This window comes from Siniperca chuatsi, linkage group LG16, assembly GCF_020085105.1.
Source record: "Siniperca chuatsi isolate FFG_IHB_CAS linkage group LG16, ASM2008510v1, whole genome shotgun sequence".
Taxonomy (NCBI): domain Eukaryota; kingdom Metazoa; phylum Chordata; class Actinopteri; order Centrarchiformes; family Sinipercidae; genus Siniperca; species Siniperca chuatsi.
In genome coordinates, this window is record NC_058057.1 from 24,370,281 (window position 1) to 24,396,047 (window position 25,767).

The 25,767-nt window shown below is 38.3% G+C and overlaps 1 protein-coding gene across 1 annotated transcript; it reads left to right on the forward strand.

The window, feature by feature from the left end:
- The first annotated feature begins 464 nt into the window (after positions 1-464).
- slc30a2 (solute carrier family 30 member 2) lies at positions 465-25,237 on the forward strand. Its single transcript, XM_044169011.1, has 8 exons — positions 465-1,061; positions 11,575-11,786; positions 14,465-14,611; positions 15,650-15,803; positions 17,021-17,240; positions 17,835-17,940; positions 19,777-19,911; positions 20,616-25,237. The coding sequence occupies exons 1-8, from the start codon at positions 979-981 to the stop codon at positions 20,759-20,761; spliced, it is 1,203 nt and encodes a 400-aa protein (XP_044024946.1). The 5' UTR covers positions 465-978; the 3' UTR covers positions 20,762-25,237.
- The last annotated feature ends 530 nt before the right edge of the window (positions 25,238-25,767 follow it).

Sequence of the window (25,767 nt, forward strand, 5' to 3'; positions counted from 1 at the left end):
TTTCAGACACAGAGAAATGTGTATTTTTTTGTGTATATTTTTTTCTTTTGAGACTGGATCTGTGATAAGTGTTAGTGTTTTGCTCAATGTGATATAGCCTGTATATCTTTTCAGCATGGCATACATTTGCTTTTACATCGCCATATATCAAGCTGGTGTAAGTTAATGCACAGTGGCGTGAAGGCTAATTTATGCTGATGTAAAATTAAAATGAGAGGTCTGTGATTATCTGCAATTTACATCACATTTCGTGAAATGTAACTGATATGTCTTTAAAATACGTGCGCATAAAATTGTGCAGGAAAGTGAATCCCACAAGCAATAATCTGTTAAATATGAATTACAGAAGGCAGCCTACATTTCTAACAAATTATTTAAATTCTTGTTGTAATTTGTGTGAGTACAAAAATCGTTTAAAGCTCACACACACACACACACACACACACACACACACACACACACACACACACACACACACACAGGCTGATGTGTTTCTGTAAATGAATTGATCTTCGTTCATAGTGATGCTTGTCCCATTAGGATTCACCAACCGGAGGTCCTGCTTGTGCCGGGTGATCAGCCAGGCTTTACTGCCTGTTTGCCCTGTCCACTGACAGCAGCTGCAGCGCTGAGTAGGCTACTCTGCTGCAGCTCTATGTTCGAGGCTACAACTCGAGCCTAATTAAAACCTCCCTCAGAAAAAAAAAAAAAAAAAACCCGCACGTGGTTTCCTCCTCCTGCCTCTCAACACCGCAATGAAGGAATTTATCCGTTTGTTCTGAAGTCTCGCTGCTCACAGAAATGAGGTCTCGGCTGACTTTTCCCCGCGTCGAGTGAAGATCAGGGAACCGGACCTGCCGAGTATCACCGGCAACTCCTGCAGCATCTTTCAAAGACATTAAAAAAAAAAAAAAAAAAAAAAATCACCTTTACTTCTTTTTTCTCCGACGGGACACCGACTGACTGCAGGCTGAATAAATGGATAATAACGCTGCAAATTCGGAGAAATCTCAACTGATACACGAGAAGAATGCGAAAACGTATTCTCTGAAACTACAAAGGTGGGAACATATGTTTCATGTGACTGCAGCTGCATGGAGTATAACACTGCTGCATGTGGGAATAAGTTACCCGATGTTAAATTTGGCATGCGATTTAAAAAAAACAACAAACAAATGTATATAAAAAGAAATAAACAACAACTCAAGTTTAAAGAAAGTGGCCAATAAGAAGGCAGCACGCCTGTTTCTCGGTGATTCCTGTGAGGGAAATCAGCAGCTTTAAGTACAAAAGTGAATATTTTGCAATCTGCACATCCTGATTCTGCAGGAAAAGCCCCCCTTGTTGCTGTATGTTGTAAAGCTTGTGTGTAGCAGCGGGGGCAGTTGTTACTGTGGTGCATGTTAAGCAGGCTGCCGCTCTCGCGGGCTGTTTTATGTGAATGAACAAATTCATTTCCATGCTTGGCTTGTTTCTGGACAGCCTATGACAAATGGCCCCGGGGCCAGTTCACTGAGCGATGCTAAAATCTCATCATCTGTCATTAGGGAGGCAGGAAGCAGCTCCCTGCACATCCAGTCTGCGTGGGACTGAAAGAAACGCGAACAAAGTAAATGCATGTAGGTGTTTGTACCTGCAGGTACCACGAATAAATCCAGAGTGGTTTATTATCTTTAATGTATTTATATGAGACAATATTTGGCAAAGTCATACAGAAAAAATTAAATAAACTCCTTGGCCTAAAATACCATAAAATAATAATATGTTCTTAAAAATAATATGTTCTTTCGAGAAGATTAGATAGATATAAATCTTGGTTATTAAAAATATGTACTAAATAATACGTGTACATTTTGGAACTATAATTATAAAAACATATAAAGAAAACTGGCCATTAAGTTAGAATTTTTAAAAAAAATCATATCAAATAAAAAAATGGAATAATTACATTTATGATTTTGGGCAGGTTTTTCGCCATGCTTTATTTTTCGCAAATAAATAATGTGTTTTTTTCTGCACAAGACACCGCAAAAAGTCTGCAGCAGATGCCCTTCAGCTTTGTTTGTTCAACAGAAGACCAGCTGCTGCAGAAACACACCCCTCTGAACACTGAGTTTAACACTGGAAATAATATAAAATACACGTGGGGAAAAAATTGTATCTAATCGAGGGAAATTATTTCTCAGTCGTCACATTTTATAGCATCAAACTGGATCGTCAGTAGGATTCCTGATGCGTCTGTTTTCATCTCATCAATAATACGCTACAGACTTGTTGGACGTGACTGATACACTCTTTCACGTTCCCACATCGGCTGTTTGTCACTTTTTTAAGAGTCCAAAGCGCCACGTTTAAAAAGATGCGACCTGACAGAAATGTTACGCTTTACAAGCAGGAGAGCGCGAGGAGGACGCGTTCTGGACACGGCCATTTCCACCGCCAGGCTGTGCCTGCAGACGCTTAGGCCTCTGACAAATCCCGCTCATGCAGACAAAAATCATTTTCTACAAATGAAAGAAATTGTTATTCAGAGAGAGATGAGTGGTGATGTGTGTTTATTCCCGCGTGTTTGTGTGTGAGGGAGAGAGAGAGGTGTGTGCAAATGGCAACACATTTGAGATTTCATGCACCATTTGATCGTGTGTGTGTGTGTGTGTGTGTGTGTGTCTCATCTTCAGCATTTTTCCCAGCTGGCAGCAATGACAGTGACATCGCTCCTTTTTTTACATGTAGGCCCAAAAACATATAGATAAGATCATCTATATAATAGTTTTTCAGAATTCAAAAAGACATTGACAGTTTTTTTGGGTACCACTTTCTGATGAGGCCTCCCTTACAAAGGGTTTATAAGGTGGAACTAATGGCTTTATTAATGTTTAATAAATCATTTACTAATGCCTTATAGATCAGTTATGAGCCGTTAATAAGAACAACTCAGGTTGTGTCCTGAGTCCCTTTGGCTTTTGAGTCATTCATAGTCAAGTGTAGACCTAAAAGGGTTAGTTGATTAATCAAATAGTCAATCAAAAGAAAATTAATTGGCAACCAGAAACTATTTTGATAAATTATTAAGACAGAAATGCAAGATATTCTCTGTTTCCAGCTTCACACTATGAGGATCTGTTTTTAGACTGTTGCTCAGACGAAACATGTAATTATAATACGTCACATATGGCTCTGGTAAACTATAATGGGCATTTTTCAGTATTTTCTAACATTTTACAGAAAAAATTATTAATCGATTAATCAAGAAAATAATCGGTCTACGAACTCATAATGAAAATAATCATTAGATGCAGCCATAGTCACATGACAATAATGTCATTAATAAAGGAGTTTCAGGAGTTTCTCATTGTCAAGCCATCAGCAAAAGTTTATGTTATCCATTATAAATGTGAATAAGTCATTAACAAAGGGTTGTTATTAATCCATCAAGCCTGCATTTGTAAATAAGTTGGTCCAGATGCTCTGCAGTGGTCGACCAGTCACTTGAAGGGGTCTTCATGATGAACCAAAGATCTAAAACAGACCAGGGCTGCAACTGACCAATTCATTTCATTATTCATTTATCAACTGATTATTTCCTTGATTAAACAATTAATCATTTGGTCTATAAAATGTCAGCAAATTGTAAAAAAAACAAAAAAACAACAAATGCCCATCACAAGTTCCCAGAGACCAAAGTGGCATCTTCAAATGTCTCGTTGTGTCCCTGACCAACAGACCGTAACCGAGAAAGAAAACCAGAAAATATTCATGTTTGAGAAGCTGGAAACAGGAGTTTTGGAAATTGTTGCTTGAAAAATGATTAATCAATTTCTACATTTTGTTGATTTACTCATTGATTAATAGCATAATTGTTGCACATCTAAAAAAACACAAATCCATGTGTCATGCTGGGGGCCGACAACAACCTGGCAGCCAACCTGGCTTATAAGTGATCTATAAAACATTACTAAATGGTTTATTAACCATCAATAAATCCTTTAGTTAAGTTACTCATTAAAGAGTCTCATCAGAAAGTAGTCCCAACTTTTTTAACAAACAGGCGTTTTCACTTATTTTGTCTTCAGACATCTTCTCGGGACTGTGTAGGTGCGTACATGAGTGCTTAATTGATTGGCATCCTCCTGACTGTCCTGTTGCAGCACATACTGCAGCTCATGAGAAAAGGTTTAATCTAGGGCTGCAACTAATGGTTATTTTCATTATTGATTCATCTGCAGATTCATCGATTCATCATTTTAGTGATAATACATTTGACGTTTGGTGGTCTAGTGGTTAAGACGCACACCATACACTGTAATCACAACACCACTGGTTTGATTCTGGCCAGGTACTTTGGTTGCGCCTCCTTACCCATCTCTCTCCACTTCACCAAGGCCTATTTGCTGGATTGTTTGCTCACTGGTGATTATGATATTTCTGGCAGCACACAAAGGCAGGATAATTGGCTGAGAGTTAATGGGTGTTTGGCAGGAGATGCTGCTCCAGCTTCCAGAAAATTCCCCTTATAATAATCAGTGAAGCCAGTCAGATTTTTCATGGACTTTGGTCACCAGCCTGGTCTCTGGTGGCTCATAACTTCTACCCTAATGTACTGAAGATAAGTGTAACTTAATGCTCCTCATGAATTCTAAATAGATTTTTCCAAATAAATGTAGTTAAAATGGTCTATTAACTTATTTATAATACCAAATCATAATTCAAATTATGTTAGCCTGCTCAATGAAGGTTTTCCAGAGACAATAGTTATTGACACGTACCAAGTTCACCATCTTAGTTTAGCATGTGAGCATGCTAACATTAGCTGATTAGCACTAAACACAAAGTACAGCTGAGGCTGATGGGAAGGTAATTATTTTAGCAGGTATTGTCATGAAACACAGTATTAGACAACTTGAAATGTTGACCTGGTGGCTCTAGATGAAAAGTCAGGGGACCACCAAAGTAATTAGGATTCATCCTCTGGGGAGCATCAATACAACATTTCATGACAATCCATTCGATAGTTGTTGAGATATTTCAATCTGGACCAATGACTGACAGAGAGACATCGAGCCTGGTTCCAAACATTTGAGTTTCTGCCCACATCTCAGATTCCTTCAGCGATTCTAATAGATCTGCTGTTGTTCTCATTGACGGCTGTTACCCCGGTAACCGAACCAATCAGAGCTTTGTGGGCGGGATTAAGAACGGGCAACAACATCTTCCCGTGGCAGAGCCAGAAACACAGCGACAGAAAAAACAAGAATGGGTGATATTGATGAAGGCAGCTGTACAGGTCTTTGTATATAGAGATCCGATATTAAATAAAAACAGCCAATCACATAACTGGCTCTCCCCAATGACACATTGTGGTTTTATGTGGGTTATGTCCTGGACTATTTCTTGGCCGGGCACAGTGACCTCCTGGAGTCTTGTTGTCACCGTGAGATTTCTATGGAGAGCCATTTATTTCAAAACCCCAACTGCACACCACCTATAGAGTTACCAGACACCACCTATCCAGTCATCCTGCGCCGCCACCCAGTCGACATCGAGCGCGACTCTGTCGACAGCGCAGAGCAACCCAATTGGACAGCGCGCACCAACCAGCTGGAAGGCACCGATATTGGGAGAAGTTAGTTAGTTATCTTCAGGCCTTTCTGCCAGAAAGGCTTTAGGAAGTCAGGTGACATAGTATAAAGAGCGACAAAGTCCACAAATGGAAGGAGGTTATGGTGGATGAATGGGTCAAACACAGGCCCAAGGTTCAGTTCCTGTGGGAGGCAAATTTTGACAATTGTGCCTTATTATTTTCAGATTTAGTTGACTTATCATTTTCAGTGTTCAGTCACAGTTTGGTTAGGTTTAGGCAACAAAACTACTTGGTTAGATTTAGGAAAAGATCATGGTTTGGGTTAAAATAGAATCTTTCACAACGAATGAATGAAATGATAGTCTGGTGTTGTTCTCATAATAGATAGATTGATAGATTGCCAGGCCACTAGAGGACTCCTGGAAGTTACTGCTCCTGGCCAAGAAAGAGTCCCACACATGACACCCCAGAAAACCCCAAATTGTCATTTTTACACAACCGGATTAAACAAATGAGCTATAACTTGTTAATTTGTGAACTTTAAAAGGTGCTGGTAGGTGGATTTTGTTACCGTTGTGCAGAGCCAGGTTAGTTGTTTCCCCCTGTTACCAGTCTCTATGCTAAGCTAAGCTAGGCGGCTGCTGGCTGTAGCTTCATATTTATCGTACAGATGGGAGAGTAGTATTGATCTTCTCGTCTAACTCTCAGCAAGAAAGCAAATAAGTGTATTTCCCAAAATGGTTAAATATTCCTTTAAGATAAGATATAAAAGAAACACAAGACAATGTAAAAAGACACATACTGTACAAATAGGATTTAAGTCGACTTACAGAAATAACAACTCTTAAATCAGTAGTCAACTGACAATCACATAGATGGACGGCTAACATCCCATCTATGTGCTAACATGAACACCGTGTCAGACTGAACAATGAAATGCAATAAAAACAGCGATTCAGTCTGATTATCAGGCCACCAAAACATCAAGAGCTTAAATAACAACAGTAATAATAAAATAATCATAGTTAACATCATTAACATCATCACTTTGACTTGTCCAGTGGCGTAAGGTAGTTTCGACGGGCCCCAGGGCACGCTAGTTACTAGTTATGAAGGACACACACACATACACACTCACACACACACACCATTAGGCGTATATATATATATTTTATCAACGATGTGTTGGATTTTACAGTTGAATGACTTACTTAGGCTATTGTATTGGGAAAGTAGAAAGGTCAAAGAGAAAGCTATCAGAACCATGCTATCAGAACCCGCCTAAACTAGCTTCTGTATATCATATTGTTTCGTCACATGATCAAATAGAGACTTGACATTGGACAACATCAACATATTACGCAGCAATCATCATTGTATATCTGTATATGACAAAAATACCACAGAAAATAATTGTTTTTCATAATTTATTTATAGTTTTTATAGTTCGTGTAGAATAAGCATGTCATTTTGTAATAGATTTATACTAGATACTATTTTACCACAAAAAAAGAAAAAGAAAACCATAACGGGGATGTGTTTGCCTTTTCGAGGGGATTTATAGCAAATGGCACCAATATTATTTTAATGTGAAAACTGGGATTTACTGCCACCTCAGAAATATACCTAAGACCTCTGCTTCTGCTGAACACATTGCTGGGGGGCCTACTCTCTGTGGCCCCAGTGCAACTGTCTATATGTACGCCCCTGGACTTGTCTACTAAAGCATCTGGACCAAAGACAAGACATTGTTAATTTCTGCTCTGCAGCGATCCTTTCTTCCTGCAAGAATTGTTATGTCAGTTACAGAAAATATTGTACCGCTGCTCTCATATAGCAGACTGCAGCTGTAATTAAATGCTTGATGGTTATTTTTTCAGTATACAGCTCTTCTGAGGTCTCTTCGTATCCTATAATTTCACAGATCACTGAATATTCCCTCAGGTCCCTGCACTGCTGACGCTGAGTGTCAGTAAACACACTGTACACCTGGCCTGTGGGATATTGACTAACAGATGAACTCTAATATTTAGGAGATCCAACATGTGCTCAGTGTTGTCATTTTGCCAACCAAAAACTTAATGCAGCAGCTAATACAAACTAAATTGTAATGTCTCGTATTATATTGGTGTAGGCAGGATGATTGCTGCAGAAATGTTCAAACCACATTTGAGATTAAATATGATCCATAAGGCAATAACAATAACTGTGAAGCTCTTTATTACCTTTAAAGTGCTCATCAAAGAGGTTTATTCAGCAGTTCACACTAACTGTTGGTCGTCAAGAGATGACAGATCCACGATGACAGGCACCAAACGCCAAGCAGAGCCACTGAAGGGTGTAAAAATCCTTAAATGCACACATCCGAGTGGATTATCTTACTTACTTACTTAGTTTATGGTCAAAGAAGGAGCATTTGCTTGTTTTGTTGAACATTTTGGAGAAATGTATGTATTCAAATGTGAAAAACTATACATTATGTCTGTATTTATCAAAAACAAGTCAGGAAAAAAGCAAAACAATCCCCTCATGTCTCGATCTTTTGCGTTAATGTATTTACAATCAATCGGCAAAATAGCAAACAAACTGTCACTATCACATTTTCCTCTTGTGTTGATTGATTTCATATTGATTTCATATGTGATAATTCATTTTGTCCACCAGCATCATACCAGCTTTGTTTTGCAATGCAGCAAATCGTACAGTAGGACTGTGAACGACAAAACTACAGTGTGATGCTCTGTTCAGGAGAAATCTGACTGGTTTGAAGAGCAATGACTGTTGCCATGATTAGCATTTGTCTTCGATCAACTGTGTTTAAATGTCTCCACGCCCTCTCTGTTTGAGGTGCAGTAACATGACATTACATCACTCCCGAGTCCTGATTGCTAATTAGTGCAAATTTAAAAGCACTGCTGGCGTATTTTACAACTCCAGCAGGTAGAAAGTTTTGTCAGGAAAAGTATATTGATTTTTGAGTCTAGCACCCCACTGCACTATGGGACGGTACAACCTTTACTTATTACCCCTTTAAACTAATTAGACCACATGCAATTAAATAGTAGGTAAACTCACATTTACACATTTGACCCATTTCTTACACTTTGCTGAATATGTGTTACAACCATTTTAAGATGACGGAAATCGAAAGGAGAAGTGTGGAAAATGTCTTTGCAAGCACATAGTCAGCTATTTTTAACTTTAGGATGTTTGAGGATATTGCAGATATTTGTCAGGAAAGCGTTGGCTTCAAACCAGGACAAATTCACTTTAATAACACTGAAGTCCCATAAGATTCTATATATTTTTAACTTCTAAACACAAGATAATAACTTGTGCGAACAAGATATAGATAGAGATATATTTTTGCCATGAAATGTGTGTGTCTTTGTTACTGTGTGTGTGTGTGTGTGTTTGTTCATTGTTGTTTGCATTGTCTGTACTTGGCTGAGGATATTTTGTACGGATGTTTTAAAGACTATTAGCCTGTTTTTTCTGCATAAGGCTTCAGAGTGCTCGAGTGTGTATATGTTTTGTATGTATGCAGGCTACGTGTGTGTGTGTGTGTGTTGTGCTTATGTACGTGTGTTTGGTCTTATGTCCCAGTGTTATAATTGAACATAATCTGTTTTCCACTTGGCTGCTTCCTTTCAACTTGGACATCCGTAAGACATGTGCATGTATGTGCGTGCGTTTGATGAAAGGCTAATCATGAAACACTGGCAATCTCCTACGTGAAGTGTGTGACAAAGTGTGTGTGTGTGTGTGTGTGTGTGTGTGTGGTTATCTCAAGTGAGCCCAAATTAGTTTTTTCCACCTCATTAGCCACATCATCACAGCTCTCTCACTGCACATGAGAAGAACAGCAACCTGGGTGTGTATGTGTGTGTGTGTGTGTGTGCGTATCTCTATGTGTGTGTGAGGAAAATGCAGAAGTCAGCGTTTTGTTTTGTTGTTTTGCGCTGATTAAAATCCAGCTCGATGTATGTATTGTCAGAGGTGAAGTATATCTACATGTGTAATTCCCAGGTTGAACAGTAAACCAACAGCAACATTAAAAACATCCCTCAAAAGTCAGATATGATGCTGTTTGATTGAGAACATACTTTACAAAAGAATCAATCAATAATATAGTAATTGTAATTGGGAAGACCTTAATCTGAATGGCTGAATGGGAGGGCAATGTCGATCTGTCTGTTGGTCCACCACTTTGGTCGTGACTGAAATATCTATTTTTATCTAATTTTCATCTAGCGCCATCATCAGATCAAAATTATAATTTGTCCAGTTCTTTGGTTACAACCAAATACCTGCAAAAGTAATGATATTCCCTTCAGCTTTAGCTGCAATTTGTGTTTAGTGCTGAATAGCAAATGCTAGCATGCTAAACTAAGATGGTGAACATGGTAAACATTACACCTGCTTAACATCAGCATTGTCATTGTGAACATGTTAGCATTTAACACCACTCACACACTGCCTAAGTGCAGCCTCACAGCGCCACTAGCATGGCTTTAGAATATTAATCTTGTTTTGCTTTCTTTGTCAGCTAAGGAGATTTTAATTTAATGTCTGGGAAATGTCCAGTAAGCATTTAATTGAGTAGTTTTAGGTCAAAAGGCATCCAGACATCTAGAGAAAAACTGGGCTATAACTGGTTGATAAAGGGAAGTTTTGCATATGTTAACCGTTCTTTCAGCAGCATTTCTACGACTATATTTTAATGTATAGTTAGGGCCTGCTTGACACTAAAACATAGCAATGCAATTAAGTGATGGTGAAACAACGGTTAACTGTAACCTTCATGTCTACAAAGGGTACTTTTCTAACAAATTTAGCCCGATATTAACCTACAAATGTGGTAGTTTTGGTGTTATCACTTCCTGTTTTATTTTGGTAGTATTCTTCTTCCCTTGTGTGTCTTGTGTTTTTACTTCCTGTCTGTGTTTTCCCTCCAGTTTTGATTGTTGGCCCTCCCTTGATTGTTGGCACCTGTGTCTTGTTATCTCACCTCCCGTAGGGTATTTAGTCTTGGTCTTTTCTTTGTTCTGTGTTGGATCATTGTTGTACACATGGTGTTGTTCCTTGCCGAGCCCTTGTCTGTGAGTTTATCTTGGATTCTTTGTTCTCCGGTGGACCTTGTTTGGATTTTGGATTTTGTCTGCTCATTACCTGTCTGCTCACCTCTGCCTGTTCTTGCCTGCATTCCACCCCACAATAAACACGGTAGTTATCTGGCTACTTCACCCTGAGACCGCTTCCTCGTCATCTACTTTTGGGTCCACATACCTCCATACAGCACCCCCTACGACAACAAATGCTTTTTGACCTGCAAATTACAAAATATATGTTTACTGTGTACCAGCAAATGTACTGAAATTAATCTTCTGGGTAAAAAGAAAAAAGTACTCTGTCAGCATTAATCGATTTCACCTGGTTCTTTAGTGGCTGACCCGTCTCATCATTCTTCCACTTTAGTGAACTTTGATTGTAATCCACTTTGTCGGGAGAAGATCTGTTTCCACTTACTGTAGCTCTTCCAAACATTACTGTGCTCTGCAGCAACATTTATTCACTCAAAGCCTAATACATACTGTAGTTCTGAGCTGAAGTTGAATCTGTCTGACATGAGGTAGCCCAAGATGATATCACCATGTATTAATAGTCATGTTGGCCAAATGATGCCCAAAAGTTCCCAAACACCATACTCTACCGATTAGCACAGGAAACAGCCGCATCTCAGTTTGTTCTGCTTTCTTTTGGTTGTACTTTATTTTAACAAGTTATGTAGCTGACTACCAGACTAATACAAGTAAATCCAAAATGGCGTGCATTGATGTCATCCACATTGTCTTTTTTGATACTACCACTAGGAATCAACATACTGAGAGATTTTCAAATCCAGATATACAGTAGGGGCTTTAAGAACTGTATCAATAGAAGGGATGGACCATCTCTGTCTTCATGAACACAAACCTTCTGTGTCCCTGCAGCTCATTTCCGGACTCCAAAGAGCATTATCCCGACTTCCCTTTTAAGAATGGAGGCATGGCTGGTGCCATCGAGCTGAAACGACCCGTCGGTGCCCACTGCCATGGTACCAAAGCCTTGGTGTGTGAGGACAGTGTGGACAAGCTGCTGGCCAAGAAGAAACTCTACATCGCTTCAGTCGTCTGCCTCGTCTTCATGATTGGCGAGGTCATAGGTAAATGTTTAGAAGCTCAAACCTCAGGAATGAAAGAGAACAGAAGGTCATGTATTTCTTTTGGCCATTTTCTAAAAATGAGGAATAAAAGAGGGTCAACTCATACAATCAATTATAGCACTATTTAATAACAAAATCTATCTTTACATAAAGTTTATCTATTTGATACTACTACACTACTATATGATGTGTGCTATGAATTTTTTTAGTAATGTAAGCTTATAAATGAGGTATTAAACAAACTAACATTTGACTTAGAGAATGATGATGCAAACAAATTTCCTCTTCCATCAACTGTGATCAAAAGAGCATGTGGTATCAATGGTTGTTGGGCAGCTGGACAAACGTGTGATTTTCCAGATGACAGTTGCTACCGATTCAAGCGTTGTAGCTGCAGCAGACTCCTTATTTCCAGAAGGTGTTTAGCTGTACTGACAGCCTTCCCTCATGGACATCAAGAGTAGTAATAGTGGGCGATGTCGACAATCACTTGGCTGTCAGAGGAAGCTTTGGGATCTCCAGGAAAGTGGCTGCCACTGGCACATAAGTGATAGATGTTTAGTGTGTCTGGATTTGCACCATTTTCTGTCAAATGTTTCACCACAGCAGAGCTTACATCAGACATAAGCATGTTTTGTAGAAAATGGTCTGTATGGTATAGAGGTTCATTAATGACAGAACTATTTAGAGAGCACACAACAATTTTAAGCACTTATCAGCCTGTCAGTCCACAGGGAGTAATGAGCAAATCAACTTTTGAGAACAAAACAAGGGCAGAATTATGAGATTCTGTGTTTTGAGGACACAAGAAGGAACTGTGTGACAAGATTTGAGCGATCAGTAGAGCTTCCTTTGCTCACTATTTCAATTTTGGCAGTTTGTAAAGATCCCGCTTTCTAAGTACCATCAGACTAATTTCCACTGTGTTCCCTTGTTGACAGGCTGACCCTAATAACCGGGTTTTGATGCGTTGCATTTGAGGTGTGTTAGCCAAAAATTGTTAGCATGCGCCCTCTCAAAATCCTCCAAAACGGTTGTAGAAAAATGTGTGAACAGATTTTGGCGAAATGCACCCAAAATGAGTACTTTGTAAACAAAAACTGTTCTGTGCACTGATTCTGTCACTGCACACTCTCAAATCTCGATCTCCAGATTGATTGGTGATGGAATTTTTTTTTTTTTGTGCTTGTTTAATATTTTTGTCATAAATAAACTTCCATACATGGGGTGTTTTAACTGCAAGCTAACTGTGCAGGTTACAGCTGGTTGTAAAACAGTGATCTGTTTCTTGGACAATCACTCATATTTGCATTGCTGGACTGCAACAATCAAAAACAAACAAAAGAGAGCTCTCTGTGCACAGATAAGATGTGGTACTGTATGCTGCCACAACATATTTAAACCGGAAGATACAACGGTGTGGTGGAAAATGAAAGAATCAGTGAATACTGTGAACTGAATGAGGTGGAAAGTGAAATGAATTTGATTCTCTACTGTTCTTCATGATTTGCGACAATCATTGTTTAAAAAAGTTGACATTCCAGATTAAGATTTGGTTAGAACTGAGGATGAAGCTGGAATTAAATACCATTTTGATAATGTTCTTGTGTTTTCTAAATATATTTCTAAAGCATGGAATAGGAGGAAAAAAACAACTTATTTATTCATGAACTGAATCATATATACAATGTTTTAACTGACTCCAACAAATGCATATGTAGATTTTGTTTTGTTCATGTAATGTTTGTTTAAATTTGTATATTATGTTTATACTTGTGAGGCTGTGTGTATATATCTATTTAATTCCCATTGTTGGATATCTCCTGGGACATCATTGGTCGGCTATTCATATTGTATGAATTCAGTATATCCTGCTGTTAGATGCTGGTGGGTTTGGTGGGTTTACATACCAGAATGTTTGGTTTATTATTGATTAATGTGTCTGAGTAACTCCATGAAGGATGGGTCATGTAAGTGACCAGACACAAAAATAAAAACTATTCATTCATTCCTATAACAAATTGTTTCAAAATATATCATACAACAGTGAAAACCCTTTCACGAAGACATTGATATTATCATAATGGAAATACTGCAATGCTGAAAACTTGAGTGACTGCACATTTCTCTCTAAGACAAAGAAACTACAAAGAACAAAGCTTCAAACTTTTTATGGCCAAGAGAATATTTCTCATATAACTCACATTCATTGGCTGATTGCCCAGATGTTTATGATGATATAAAATAATATCACGTCTTTACCCGAGGCATTACTCTGGTAAAAAAAAAAATCAAAAAAATAAAGAGGATCTAAAGTATTAATATATATCAGTTTGTAGCTGCATAAAATTACAGGTTTCGTAAACCTTTAACTGGCTAAGATAGATGTAATTAAAGGTTGAGGGTGCTCAGAGGGTGTTTTCACAGTTGGTGACACACTCCTCATCAGCAACTTTTTAAAGTAATTTTTCCTTCCATAAACCATATTCACTAGATCACTAACTAATTCAGTTAACACAGAACATCACCAAACTGAAGAATGTGTTTGCTCTTGGGTGTATCTGGAAATTGTGCTAAAAATGCAACAGCTGTTTAGACATTAGTTCACAGATGTAATTGGTCAGAATGAGGCCAACAGTAATATTTCTCACAATTGGTTATTTTCTGGTTTCCTCCAGGAGGCTACCTGGCCCACAGCCTGGCCATCATGACTGATGCAGCCCACCTCCTGACAGATTTTGGCAGTATGATGGTAAGCCTGTTCTCCCTGTGGATCTCCTCCAGACCGCCCACCAAAACCATGAACTTTGGTTGGCACAGATCAGGTGAGCACAAGAGATCGGATACCTCTGAGTGGATGGATGGAGTGAGGAAAGAGGATATGGAGATGACTAGATGAACAATTCAGTATATTTATTTATTGATATATAAATGTAAGAATCACTGACTAATAGGGTGGTAGAAACAGTCCTTGGTTAAAATCTTGAACCTGTTCTTTTCATTGTGGAGTTATCACATAAAACTTCAGGCAGTGAGTTTCATAAGTGTAGTAATGTTCAAACTGCATTATCTGTTACTTTCTTCACATGAAGCTGGTGTCATCAACATGTCTAATAGCTCTGTTTGTATTTGATGTAAAAGACCAGGGGTCTCAAAATACCAGATCCAGTCCGTGAGACAATTTCATAAGGCCCCCCCAAATATTTAGAATTTATCATTCAATTAATTTTCATTTTTTTTCTCCATTCTGATTTTCCACCAGTCTTATATTTTAGAGTAACCATTTAATTCTTTAGCAAGGCCGTAACATCTGAGCATAAAAACTGGCTTTTAATTTAACATTTAGCAAGCTGCGCCTAAACTGTGCACTGATATACCGCAGCGTATCTAACACCCAAATGTCTCTTTATGAACCCAGAAGAGAATTTGACCTGAGCACAGATGATTTCAAGAGAGGGGGACAATTGGGTATGTTATGTGGAGGTTAATGTGACTGCTGCCTGTCTCATCTACAAAGACAAAGTTGCCGTTCTCCAGAAAAACAATAAGTTTAATGCATTTCTTAAGTATATGTATAGTGATGAGTCACTCATAAAATAAGCTGTTATTAAACTGCATTCCAAGCTGTGAGTGTTAACGCAACACGACACTGATGCTACATGCGTCGAATTTCTGGGTCTCTATTGAGTCTTGTGTGTCTGACACTAGTTTGATGTTGAAGCTCTGCCTCTGAGGGATGTGCTCTGTTATTTAACTTCATGTCCTGCTGCGGTGTTGTTGCGGTGTGCTGTTTTGTAATTAGTGTGATGAACTGCAGGTCTATATTAAAGTGATTAAGATTCCTGCCTCTCTTCTCTCCACAGAGATCCTCGGGGCGTTCATCTCAGTCATTTCCATCTGGATTGTCACGGGGGCTCTGGTCTATTTAGCCATCGAGAGGATTGTACGCAACGACTATGAGATTGATGGCCATGTAATGTTAGTCACCTCCGGGTGTGCCGTCATTGTCAATATAATGTGAGTGGTTCTCAGCATAATGGGTGTTAATATAGTACATTATGTCGTTACAATAACATTTTATTTAAAGTGGCACACTTCATGATACAACTAAAAATTCTACTTGAAATCTATGTTCACCTCAGCTTCAACAGGGTAAATATTTCTTGGAAATTCAGTAAGGAAAACTGGGAATTAAGATCCTGATATTTCACCAGGAATTCTTGCCAATATCATCATCAGTATCATTTTCCAGAAGAAATCCCTGAGGAAGTCTGGGATTTTTGTTATGTACAATGTGTCTGTGTTGTGTGCTTGTGTGTTCACATACTGAAGACAATATGTACAAACAAAGATGCCTTCTTCAAACCTCAGGGAGTGCGGGGAGGCATTCAACAGATGTATCAACATATTTGCAAAACAGAATAAACAGTATTTTATGATTACAGTATATTATCCTCAGGGCTGTGTTTAAATCCAGTGGTGGAATGTAACTAAGTACATTTACTCAAGTACTGTACTTAAGTACAATGTTGTGGTACTTGTACTTTACTTGAGTATTTCCATTTTATGTTACGTAATCGAAACTTTGCAGATTTAGATTATTAATAAAAAATATAAAATCATAATAACTTATGATATATTATTATAGGTTAAGTTGGCCAGCAGTATATAAAGTAATTCAAATTAGCCCCATCTTTACCAGCTGCTAAACTAAGTCAAGTGTGATGCAATACTTTTGTACTTTTACTTTACATAAAATATCTGAATACCACCGCTATTTAAATCAAACCTGGGAAATGAGTGATATATTCACGGTCAGTAATACTTTTAAGGTCATGGAAAGCCTTCAGCCCTACAACTCAGTGATAAACATCCCTTTCATATGTCTGTATTTGTTGACAATAAAAGCATCTGTTGTCAGGAACAGGAAATTAATTGGAATTAAAACCAAAATATCAGTAATTTTGTGATCGCATTTTAAAATGCCCTTGCAAGATTGGATTTTTGGTTTGTGGGTGACAATACAATGCTGAGTTTGACATCCATGTTTTACTTTCCGCTGTACAAACTACTTTGTGTCTCTGGTTTTGTTTTCATTCCTTTCTTAGTGGGGAAATTTCTGTTTGACTCTCAAACCTGCATCTTTATAAATTGTTCTCTTCTCAGGAAATGTAATAAAAAGCTTAACATGAATGCAGCTGTTCAACAATTAAAGTACCTCTTTCTTTCTGTAGCATGGCCTACATCCTCCATCATTCGACCACTTTCCACGCCCACGGCAGCGGTTATCACCAGATAGACGAGGACAGTCAGAGTCCCGTCGCTCACGGCCACTCCCACTCGCTCCTCAGTGGCCATGGCAACGCGAGCGTCCGGGCCGCCTTCATCCACGTGGTCGGAGACCTGCTGCAGAGTGTCGGCGTCATGGTGGCAGCGATCATCATCTACTTTCGGGTCAGATATAGAACACATTCATGTTAGGGTGAGACTGAAATGTCAGCTTGATGATGTTGGCGCTTTAATAAAAATTAAATATGATCCAGTCATCCTGTATGATGCAGTTTGACTTGAATAACAAGTATAGTATCATTCTTGTTGTTATAATCCTGGTTTTCAACAGAACTTGGCTAGTTTATGGTCTAAATACTGCTGTAGGAGCTTTTCTATAAAATTCACTGACATTGGGAATTCATTTTTAAACTTTCAGCATCAAAATAGTCTTTTTTTTGTATTTTAACTGAATATTCCGTTTAATACATCTTAAAATACTTAATACTTTATACTTTTGTGGGTTATTTGTAAAGCATCATGGTGTCATTAAAATCTATAGTTTAACATGCACAGAAATGGGAGAAGAAAGCATGAATGCTTTTATTTATTCTGAATCTTGTCTATTATGGAAGAAAGGGTTAAATATTTCAGCCATCATGCAAGCTGTTCCCCTTTCTTTGCCCTGAGCACTTTAATGGCTTATAACTGTGGAAAACACCATCTGATGTCCCTTTACTCACTCTTAAAAGTCTCCATAACCTCTTTTCTCTCTTTCAGCCTGAGTATAAAGTTGCAGATCCCATCTGTACGTTCCTGTTCTCTGTCTTTGTGCTCTGCACCACCATCACCATCCTCAGAGATGTCTTTAGGATACTCATGGAAGGTACTTCACTTGGAGATTTTATTTGGGTGACAACATACTAATGACCTGATGGAGATGCGAAGATTAAAATGTCAAAATTAGAAAGTCCATAGCACCACCACAGCAAAACTACTTACTTACAACAAACTAATATAATCTCTCAACATTGAAGACGTTTGCAGAAAAATGTAGTGAATTGTTATAACTCTAACTTTAAAAGAGGTTGAAGGCAGGAGGGGCTTAGCTTAGTTTAGCATAAAGGCTGGAAACAGGTGAAAACAGCTAACCTACCAACATCTCTGAAGCGCACTAATTAACATGTTGTATGTTGTTTGTTTAATCTGTACACAAACAGAAATGTAAAAAAGAGAATTTGTGGTTTTAAAGGCGTTAAAGGTAGGCGTATTTTTGAACTTTGAAAAGAGCCAGGCTAGCTGTTTCCCCTACTCCCAGTCTTTATGGAAAAATAATCTAAAGAGCTAATCCCCGAGCTCCAGCTCTGTCCTTAATAGAATAGTTAGACATTTGGGAAATAAACTTATTTCCTTTCTTGCCGAAAGTTAGATGAGAAGATCAATTTCACTCTCATACCTGTCCACTAGCCTGCAGCTGGTTAGCTTATTTTAGCAGAAAAGACTGGAAACAGGGGAAACAGCTAGCCTGGCTCTGTCCAAAGGTAACAAAATCCACCTACAAGTCCCCCAAAGCTCACTTATTAACACATTATTATTAACAAAGAAATAGTCCAGCATATAACCCCTGTGAAAAACCACAAATTATTTGTAAAAATTAAAGCTACAACATGTTAAACAGTGAGCGTTAGAGGTGCTGGTAGGTGATTTTTTTAAAACTGTGGACAGAGCCAGCCTAGCCTTTTACCCCTGTTTCCAGTCTTGATGCTAAAATAAGCTAACCAGCTGCTAGCGGTAGCTTCATATTTAACAGACACACATGAAAGTGGCATTGATCTTCTCACCTAACTCTCGGCAAGAAAGCAAATATACATTACCCAAAATGTTGAACTATTCCTTTACAATGGCTCATGAGCTGAAGTGGTATTTATGACCAGCACACAGTTATTTTCAACATCACATGATGCTTACGGCTGTCGTGTTCTGTGCATTCATGAGCAGAGTTAAAACATACTTTTAATGTAATGAAGGCCATCATGCCTTGGCTGACTAAATCTCCATAGACGTCTGTAGATGCCAGGGCTCATGTCAAATTACATACACATGCTCCATAATGTGTACTTGGATTAAAACTAGCCCTGGGATTTTGCTAAATAAATACACAGACCTCTGTGCTTTTGCGAACACATCACTGGTGATAACTCAGTTGGCTGTTTCAACTTTTAAGTTTATGCAGAACAAAGAACAAGCGCACAGATGGTCACGTCCTGGGGATGTCGTAAGAGATTTGGGACATTTTAAAATTCTCTTTGCACATCATTAAACTTCCTCAAGATGACCCTCTCAAAAATAGCGCCTGAGACATCTTTTAAAACATTTAGTAAGGACAGAAACAGGCCTATGGTGTCAATGAGCAACGTGATGGGTTAAAGAAGAATTCATTTTATATAATTTTCATGTACACTTCATGTACTTCAGTCATGGCTTTGTTCACATTACTGGCAGCAGTGGCACTTGTACTGAATATGTCTACTTAAATGTGAACTTGTAGGTCAGTTAAATAAATTACACTGCATTACAGGTTACCTGAAAAGAAATGAAAATGTGCTATTTGGTGCTACAAACCTCAGTCAGTGCCTCCTGCTTTGCATACGAGGAACAAATTCGCAGACATACAGTATTATGTGAGTTATTGAGTATTCACTTGTGGCTTATTGTTTTTCAGGGTCTCCTAAAGGAATAGAGTTTAACTCTGTGAAGGAGGTACTGCTGTCTGTGAAGGCTGTGAAGTCGATGCACTGCCTGCACCTCTGGGCTCTGACTCTGGGCCAGGCACTGGTGTCTGTTCACCTGGCTATAGGTAACGTAACATACCGATCTATGACCTACACTAACTGGAGCAGTGGATGAAACTGCTCGGGAAATTGAGGGTCTGAGAGGGTTTTGAACGTGGTAAAGATTGTAAAAGCAAATTTGTGATTTTGTGCTATATAAATAAAATTGACTTGACAATGAAGTTAGCACTGACACTGTTAAATTGTTTTACCTTGTTGTTACTGGACTGCAGTGAAAATGTTATTGACCTACAAGGTAACCAAATATATTGTTTACCAGAGATTAAATTAGTCCACACTGGCACTGTTAACTGAACAGGTGCGACCCGACAAACCTGATCAACAAGACGAGCACAGTTTGCCACATTACAGCATACAGATGGATATGATAATGATTTATAAAAGGAACAAAAAAAAAAAACCCATTAAAGATTTAAGCTTCAACTAACCTGTATTCTATAGAAATGCCAAGGCACCACAAAATGTGCATTTGGGTGAAATTACCATGTGACTCTAGTGAGCTTTCAACTGTATCAGTGTCATCTTCATCCTGTCTGAGCATTAATTTCACGCAGATTGCATTCTGCATTTCAATTCTCTTCCGGCACTAAGTTATTCTCATGCTTTAAATGTGTGTGAAGCCAAGAATAGAGAAATTATAGAAAAGTAGTATAACATTATCTAGTAAAACAGACTGACTGTGTAATTTCTACTTCTTATTTCACATCAGAGGAGGGTGCTGACGCTCAGTCTGTGCTGCAGGAGGCCACTGATCTGCTCCACACCAAGTTTGGTTTCTACAGCATCACCATCCAGGTAGAGCTCTACTCTGAAGACATGAGCCACTGCTCCCACTGCCAGGACCCCAGTGACTGATGCTGATACTGGACCGGGCAAGACTGGACCCAACAGGACATGGAACAGCTCAGGCACATTTTCATTCTCTGTGGGTGAGCTGGACCAGTGAGAGCTGCCTTCACAATGCAGCTTCCTGTTAAAGGAGTTTTTGGTAGATTGTTGTGTTCGCCATTAAGTCACAAGAAATTAGACAGTGAAATCATCCATGTGTTGGTAGAAGAGTGCTGGCGCCGGAGCTCCATGCTAACATGGAACAGGCCAACTAAGCCTTGCAGTCCTCCTCAAAAAAGGGGTGTATTTATACTCCAGTCCTCAAGGTTGCTTGGGGTTTTTACCAAATACTGGGACAACTTCACAAGAAGAATTGGGGTGAAACTGCATACCGGGTTGATAAGGTGCTGGCTTGTAAAGAAATCTATCAAGACTAAAAGAAGGTGGAGCCCTGATGAAGACAGTTTCGCCAAAATGTTCGCCCTGTCCAAAAAAAAATATGCAACAGAGCCGTAAAACCTCTTCCATCTCTTCTTGTCATCAGAAATTCTGAGCCCCCTCACCAAAACACTAAACACAAGATCACATTACAGCGCTATTTATGAAATGACTACTTATTGATAAATGGAAAGCGAAATTTGTTCACCAGACAGAACTCACAGCTAGTTTTCAGTAGTTGCAAATAGGTTACAAACCTAATTACTGCAGCTCGATAACAAAGTTGATTGAGAAGAAGCATTTTACTTGCGCTTTAATGTGTTTGCCATGTTTGTCCACGAAACAAGTTCTGGGTAATATGCTGCCATGAAGGTTGCATTAATATGACCATGAACAATAGGAGCAGCAGGGGTCTATGTGACAAAAGTAGAAATAGGACAAGGTGACGCAGGAATTTAAAGAGGAAGGACGCAAGAACAGCACATATTGGGTGACTTGTTGATAGCAGGCCACAAGCACTAGAGTACTGTATTAGTTACAAAAGATTGTTAATGGATTTTATTTTGTGTTTGACGTCTACATTACTAAACTTCTAAAATGAAATATTAAAAGTCAATTTAAGTAATGCAGCAAAGTTTATATTTATGCAACTATTTCAGGAGAAACCTAATTTCTTCAGTCTGCTTTATGAAAGTAGCTGCTGCTGGTTGAAAACACTGCCTGATTTTTAGTATTTCATGTAAATTAAGGAAAACTGCCAGATATAGGACCACATATTGTTCACAATTACTTTTAAGCTTTGGGGCTGCTACTTATTTTCTACAATAACTTCCCTGATAATGCTACTTGTACACAGTAGTAATGCAAATCCTTATATATTAGCATAGAGTATACAATCAGTTCGAGTATGTTCTAAACTGTTAGCATGGAGCACCTGATGTAATGTTCTACCAGGGACACATGGATGACTTTGATGTCTAACTTTACCAAACGGCTCATCTGCCGGACACTCACTCTACAGCTCACTGTCTTCTTTGTTCCATTAACCTGCTTTCCACTAAAGGTCAGACATGAATCTGCAACGCTAGCTGGTCATGAAAGACATTTTAAGAGCTTTCATTGCCAAAAAGTTCCTTCTTGACATAAACTTATTGAAAACATCATGTTAATTTGTACCACACTGACAAAAGTCATCTTTTAAGGAAGAAAAGCATGAACAATACCTCTCTAAGAATATATATTTTGTACATACTGTTGGTTGTTGCCTTAGGAAGATTACAGTCTGAGGGTGTAAGGACTTTTAAATCTGCTAATTGGTCAATGTCATGATAAACACATGAGGAAGTATGGTTATGATTAACCATTTGAAGATACCTTTTAATATACTAAAATTTCAATAATTGTCATCAAGTGGAACTGAAACAGCAGCTATCAAAATTAATAGAAGACTGATGGATACAACAACTGATAGTCATGATGTCAGTGCAGCTTTTCAGGCAATCGTCATAGAATTTGCTGTAAAAAAAAAATAAAATAAAATAAAAGATATTTCCAATCTTATGGACTTGAAAACTTTTTGATTTGGGCAAAACCTTGTTGGATCCCTCACGCTGGTCTTCAAAACCTACAGTATCCTGACCTAAACTGTTCTAGTACTCCCTTTAAACATTATACTGTACCTCATCATACCATGCTGGCTCAAGTGTCTGTCTTATATGTAATAATTCAGCTAAATCTGGATTTGACCAATCTCTCTACTGTACTGTACTTTGTTTCATTTTATCACATGATGCCAAAGATGAGGATTCATCTCTGTCTCCATTTCAGAGGGTCAGGAAAATGAGGTGATTTCAGATTAGTGAACATCTGATTTGAGCATAATTCAATGGAAATATGACGATTGGTTGAGATGTAGCTGATGTTTCTTAAGATACCAACAGCCTCAAAACTGAACTCATTAAGGGCTATTATTGGTGGTAGTTCTTTTGAAAATTTTGTTGTGTTGCAGGCATTGTTGGTTTTACTTGTCAGTCACACACAAAAGCCAACAATAGTATGTTCAATTCTGTCTTTAGAAGTGTTTACCTAATAGTGCACACTGTATTGATTGAGCAGAAGAAAAATGAATGAGTGTCAGACTGAAAAAGCATTCAGCTACTTCCACTGTCAACTCTGAGCAGACATTCAGGTCTGAGGGCAAAAATGATTTAGTCCTGCAGTCGGACGATTAGTTTCAGCTTCATGCTGTCATCCATCTCATCTCTCTCTTTCCTCCTGTAGCTGCAGTGTTACCCATCCATCTACTATATGTCTCTCTGCGCCCCAAGCTTTCATCTACCTATCTGTACGCCCATTCATCCATGTTTTTTAAATCCGGGGGCTCTGGAGTAGGCTGAATCTTCAAAATAAAAGCCCCAAAAAGGTAACAAGAGATTACGGCAGGCTTTATGAGCGCTGAAGACTTTCAAAATAAAAATCTGAATGCTTTTTTTTTTTTCTTCACACACACAACTCAACTCCTTCTAGGGCTTAGACCTCAGCTCATGGTTTACTCTTATTCCAACTAAGACACTTGAATGACACATCAACATACACTTAAGCTCATATAAGTCTTTACACTATAACTCTAATTTTAACACCTTTCATTGCTTACACTATATTTGACCCCTTTCATCCTTTTCCTATTATTCCAACTCTTCATACTCCTTCACGCAAAGTTAAACCAGCAATGCAGATTAGCTCCCAGCCATTTATCAAGCAATGCTATTCAGCTCCCATCTATACATGAAGCAATACAGTCCAGCTTCCAGCTTTTCAAGCAATGCAGTTTAGCTCCTCGCTGTCCATCCAGCAATGCAGCTCAGCGTCAGCTTTTCAGCAGACAGCAATCCAACCACAATCTTTAGATATTACATTCTCTAGTTAGCTATGCTGTTTGCAAAACTGAGCAATCGGCCAGAGAGAGGCACTAGAGGAAAGGTTGTGTAATGAACAAAATAGAATTTATCCTCTGGGGAGCTGGAACGGGCTTAGTAAACAGCAAACTGCCCTTGAGATTTGATTTTAATGAAATGTTGGTTGTTATCTTGGTGCTGGAGGAAGATCATGGTGTCATTAACATCATTACAATTTCTGCGGACCATGAATATCCACAGCATGTTTCATGGAACACTGGCCCGTTTTGGTAGGTATTGGTTAATACTTTGAACTTGAGTAAAGAGAATAATATGTATAATTTTGAACCCATAAAAGCCAACAAACCAGCTGATATGCCTGTAATGTTTCGCAGCTACTATAAAGTGTTGATGTTGTTAGTTGCTCTCAAAGAAAGGACAATTGTACATTGTAAACGCCTTGTTGACATCCGTTCTGATCGAAATACTTGCATGGTTGTTAGCTGTTATTCAATATCATGTACAGTAGAAGTTTCTTGTTCAACTGCCAATCAGAATATGTTGATATACCATGCAGAGGATTAATCAAAGAAAAAATCTCTTCTTTAAAATTCTATATTTTCACCTATTTTTAAGGAGATCCTGTATATTTAAATACATTTTTCCTTTTGAAATGATGCAAAATGAGAATATATATGGACCCAAACAGCTTATGAAGACTAAGTTAAAACAAAGTGAATGTAATAAAGACCAATGCATTTTACTGTACTAGTTTTGATACACATGCCATACTGAAGTTCTCGTCTACAGGCCGTGGTGTTAAACTGGAGCCAAAGTCTCTCTTTACAGTCTGAAGTTAAATTCATTCCAGAAAAACACTGTTCCTGTTTGTTCACTGTGGAAGTCTAACGTTTGAGAATGCTCTGTATTGTGCTGTTGCTGTCTTTGTGACTGTTGTAAATATGTCAAATAGTGTCTTTTCTGTGTATGATTTTGTGTATACATGTGTAAATACATTTATCTCCCTTGTACAATCTGTCTTTAAAAAGTCCTATTTGTCTAAGTGTTCTGGTAATGTTGCATAAATCCACGCCACATCTGTGATGTTTGATATTTCATTTTTATGTGTGGCAAGAGTTTTTTGTAAAGTGAAATAAAAGATTGCAGATGATGGAAAGAGGCTGGATTATTTTAGAGATGTCCATTGAGACAATGTAGCAGGTCAACTAGGTCCCTTTTTAAAGCAGATTACATTTTAGACCCAAACACTATTTTGTATTTGATAAAAATAATTATTCTAAAGCTGCGTAGTTACAGATTATATCACTATTCTAGTTCCAATAGACTCTTTATTTATTGCCAAAACTATCACATAAGGTCTAATAGTAGCTGTTCTGGTGCCTTCGATCATATAACATGATCTTCATCAGCAGATGAAGTTTGCCAAGTTGTCATGGCCTTGTAGATGTTCAAATTTGTATTTTTCTCAATACTTTAGACAGCAGCAGCAAAACATCGACAATTTCAACATTTGAACATCTAATATTTCATGACAAGTGGTCAAACTTCATCTGCTGATGAAGGTCATGTGATATGATCAAAACCTCCCAAACAGCTACTAATGGACCTTGTGATAAGATTGTTTTGCCAACTGCTGTTTCCATGGCCAAGAGTGAACTTTCAATCTCAACTTTATTTAAT